The sequence below is a fragment of the Abramis brama genome (assembly GCF_963993115.1).
Source record: "Abramis brama genome assembly, chromosome: 1".
Taxonomy (NCBI): Eukaryota; Metazoa; Chordata; class Actinopteri; order Cypriniformes; family Leuciscidae; genus Abramis; species Abramis brama.
Window position 1 is genome coordinate 3,675,279 of NC_139963.1, and position 3,953 is coordinate 3,679,231.

General features: G+C 39.6%; 1 protein-coding gene and 1 pseudogene across 2 annotated transcripts; one reads left to right on the top strand and one right to left on the bottom strand.

The window, feature by feature from the left end:
- Window positions 1-855: 855 nt before the first annotated feature.
- LOC311096253 (putative nuclease HARBI1) lies at window positions 856-2,059 on the top strand (annotated as a pseudogene). Its single transcript has one exon. The product of its transcript is annotated as a putative nuclease HARBI1 (transcript).
- A 203-nt stretch (window positions 2,060-2,262) lies between these two features.
- LOC311097122 (uncharacterized protein) lies at window positions 2,263-3,406 on the bottom strand. The gene is made up of 3 exons (XM_084136616.1): window positions 2,994-3,406; window positions 2,697-2,907; window positions 2,263-2,577 (listed from the first exon to the last, which is right to left on the bottom strand). Exons 1-3 carry the CDS (start codon window positions 3,198-3,200, stop codon window positions 2,264-2,266), a joined length of 732 nt encoding a protein of 243 aa, XP_083992742.1. The 5' UTR covers window positions 3,201-3,406; the 3' UTR covers window position 2,263.
- Window positions 3,407-3,953: the final 547 nt, after the last annotated feature.

Genomic DNA, 3,953 nt, shown 5'->3' on the forward strand with positions numbered 1-3,953 from the left:
AAATGAATTATCAGGATGGCAGCTGTCCTCTCGCACCGTTGAGGAGCAGTGATCAGAAACACCTGGTTGCGTAATTAGGAAATCCTATGAAGGCTACATGGTGCGTCCTTCGAAGGACGCATAGGCTGCATCCTTGAAGTCTTCAGTCCTTCGAAGGATGCAGCCTTCACATTGGGACACAGCTTCAGAGTAATCAGCATATGAATCTCAACAATGGTGACATGCTGCAATGCATGCTGGGAGCCATGAGTTTCATACTATTCATATGCAGATTCTTGATGTCTGCGGGTGTATTAAAGAAAGAAAAAAATTCTACAATCAAGTTACAAATTAAAATTCAGTTCACATTCAGCATTGTAGACTTTGTGGACTATTTTGAACACAGTTGGTTCACTTACGCCACACAATATTTCACAATGGAATGTTCCACATGACATATACCTCAAAGTGATCAGCACTTGCAGGTTAGGAGGAATAGGTAATAGAGATGAAAGCTTTTGTTCAAGCAAACAAATTATGTCAGCTGCATTTTGTCTGTGCATAGGAAAGCAGTCACGAAAGTTGATTTCATCAAAATCTTTCAGCGGGTTGCTCCAATCGCTCTTCTGTCTGGTCTTGGTTTGTGCCTTTTCATCATCATTGAAATAGTCCAGGTAATCCATTTTCCTTGGTTCCCAAGGTCAAGCTGGAGGCCAACATCATTTAATCTGAAGTTAAACCTGTCTCTGGCCTGGTTTAAGTTGTTCCTTTACCTAGACCTAGACTAGCTCTGATCCTTTAAATCAGACTTTAAGGCCCGGTTTCACAGACATGGCTTAAGCCTAGTCCCAGACTAAACTGCCCGCTTGAGCTGTCTTAACTCAAAGCGACTTGCACAGATATATATTAAAATAGTCAAAGATTTAGCCTGTTCTGGATTAAACAAAGCCGATTGCAAGAGGAAGGATTATAGCTAGTCTATGACTAAATTGAATCTTAAATTAATCCTTCAAAGAGGCAGGTTTAACTCCTGCTTAGTACTGTTTGTGAGGGAGCATGGAATATTTGGAATATCTAAATGAAAACCAACATGCACAACAGAGGCCAGCCAGAGTACTTGTGGATAGGAGTGATCCATTACATTACTTTGATGACACAGCTTTTCAAGACCGCTTTCGTATGTCCAAGGAAAATGCAGTGGAGATAATATCTTTGCTTGAGCCTAGACTTCCCTGTCTGTCTCTGAGAGGAAGGCCTTTACCCATTTCTCTCCAAGTTCTGCTCACACTGAGGTTTTTTGCGTCCGGGACCTTTCACCGTGAAACTGGTGATTTGTGTGGTGCCAGTGAAGCAACTGTGTGTAGAATAGTTCACAAAGTCAGCAGAGCCATTTGTGAACTGAGGAGTCTTTACATAAAGTTTCCTGATGCTGCTGACCAAGCCAAATATAAAGTGCAATTCTATGAATATGGGCACTTCCCAGGTGTCATTGGCTGTATAGATGGATGTCATGTTCCTGTCAAGTGTCCATCAACCCCTGATGCTGAGGAGTACAGGAACCGTAAGAACTGGTTTTCTATCAACGTTCAGGGTGTATGCACACCTAATTTAGAGTTTTCAAACATTGTTGCGCGCTGGAAAGGTTCAACTCACGATTCAAGGATTTTTGTCAACTCTTCATTATGTGCTCAGTTTCAGAGTGGACAGTATAGTGGACTTCTACTTGGTGACAGTGGATATGGTCAGAGTAACTTTTTATTCACTCCATACATAAATCCCACAACAGCTGAGCAGCAAAGATACAACAGAGCTCATATCCGAACAAGAGGCATGGTTGAACGCATGTTTGGAATATGGAAAAATCGATTCCAGTGTTTACGTAATACACTTCGCTTCAGGCCAAGGAGATGCTGCAAGGTCATCATTGCTACAGCGGTGCTGCACAACTACCTGAAGCAGCGCTGCTGTCCTGATCCTCCAATGGAAGATGACGATGAAGCAGATGTGCCCATGACTGAGGCAGCCAGTGACCAACGAGGACTTGCACACAGTTGCTTTCACATTACAGCACTTCAGCTAGATGAGATGTATTTCAATATGGAATGTATTCATTATGCCTTATTTTGCCTTGATAATTTTTGTTCTGTACAAAATTAAAATAGTGTGCAGCAAAATTTAAAAAAATTACTAAACCAATACTGGTTGAAAATGTAGTTTGTGGTTGTTTAAATAAACTCAGTCATGAATATCTAAATGACAAAAGGTTTATTTTTGTTTTTATTGTTTATACATCATATTGTTCACCATGGCTGGTAATCACAATTGCCTCCTTACTGTATCGTTTTTGGATCATACCTCTTTCTTCCAACTTCATATCCAATTCAACCTGTAGAATTCTCATTTTCATTTCATGTTCTTCCTTCAGATATTTCATTTTTTCCTCATGAAATTCTCTGGCTAACTTTTCATGGATGGTCATCTTGCTTGTTCTCTGCTGAAAGGTGGTGGCAGCATCTTTTCTCAGGGATGCAGGAGCAGATGTGGAAGGCACACACTCACTGTGCTCTGGCTTTTCCAACCCGTTCAGATTCCTTTCTTCTGTGGGGAAAAACAGAGGCACAAATAAATTCACATGATCCTTACAATGAAAGAAGAATAAAAATTGACAGAGTGGAATATATGTACCAAAGGAAGAAATCAATTTCTTTCTAACATACCATTTGTGCTCAGATCTTCATCTGAACTGTTCAAGTGATCATCATCTGGTATACCATCCAGAGGTTGCTGGTGCTGTATTATTCCAGACAGCAAGTCACTCAATTCATCAGTTTTGTCTTTATTTGGTGGTCCACCACCAGTAGTAAATCGCTGTCTTCTGATCTCTGCATTCTGTCGTTTTAAAGCCAGTTTAAGGTTCTTCCACAGAGTCTATACAGGCAAAAATCATTCATTATAAATTGTCCCAAAAATATGAATATGAGAAATGAGCAATGATAATAATGAAGAAATCTCACCTGAAGTTGTTGTATTGTTCTTGTGGTTGCATTTTCATTTGCATTAAATTCATTGCAAATTGCATTCCAAGCACTCCTTTTCTTTTGCTCACTAGCAGTAGTGTGGATTTTACTTTCAATAACTGGATGGTTGGTCAAAATTTGTTTCAGTAGTGTTTTTTCATACTCACTGAAGTTTTTGGAACGAATTCTTTTTGCATCTGCCATTGCTTTGTGTCAAAATGTACACCGATAATAATGTTTTCTGGTCCATTCCAGGTTTTTATGAGCACCATCAGCCCAACGGCATGTGCTTATACTCAACTTAATCAGGCCTATCCCAGGTGTTTTCATTTAAGCTTACTTAATTTACTCCAGGACTCTGTAGTCTCAGACTAACTAAGCTTATTTTAAGCCACGTTCATGAAAGGTACTTAAATGCCCCAGTTTAACTAGTACACATTAAGGCCTACTCCTGGCTTATGCTAAGCCATGTCTGTGAAACCGGGCCTCAATATCAAGATTCGGGAAAGTCTGAAACTATTTTAAACCATGTCTGAGAAATGCTTTTTCAATTAGTGCAGTTTAAATGTGAATTCTGGTCTAAGACTAATGTTAATGCCTGTCAGGGAAACCACCCCTAGGATGAAAAACGTAATACATCCAGGGACTTAACAAGACTGAATCTTTATAAGAGCTCAACTTCACAGCTGGACTGTAATTACTCTCACACTGAGTCACGAGTCATTCATTTGACTTGTGAAGTTTCAACTTGATCTGGACACACTGTTTGATTTACTTTGAGATTGTGACAGTGATATAGAAGATGAAGATAACAGGTTTCAATACGAAATGTCTTTTAATTATAAAATAAACTCAGGTACAGACAGAAGGTGTTCTTAGTGCTGTCAAGTAACAGCAATGAAGGTTCCCCATGCACTTTGTAGCCCCGAAAATCAAAATCAAAATGGAGTCAGGCAT

Excerpts from the sequence above, each read along its gene's own strand:
- LOC311097122 (XM_084136616.1), bottom strand. The coding sequence starts at position 3,200 with ATGGCAGATGCAAAAAGAATTCGTTCCAAAAACTTCAGTGAGTATGAA. Across the intron at positions 2,908-2,993 it reads GAACAATACAACAACTTCAG|ACTCTGTGGAAGAACCTTAA; the intron begins GTGAGATTTCTT and ends TTGCCTGTATAG. Across the intron at positions 2,578-2,696 it reads TGAAGATCTGAGCACAAATG|AAGAAAGGAATCTGAACGGG; the intron begins GTATGTTAGAAA and ends TTTTCCCCACAG.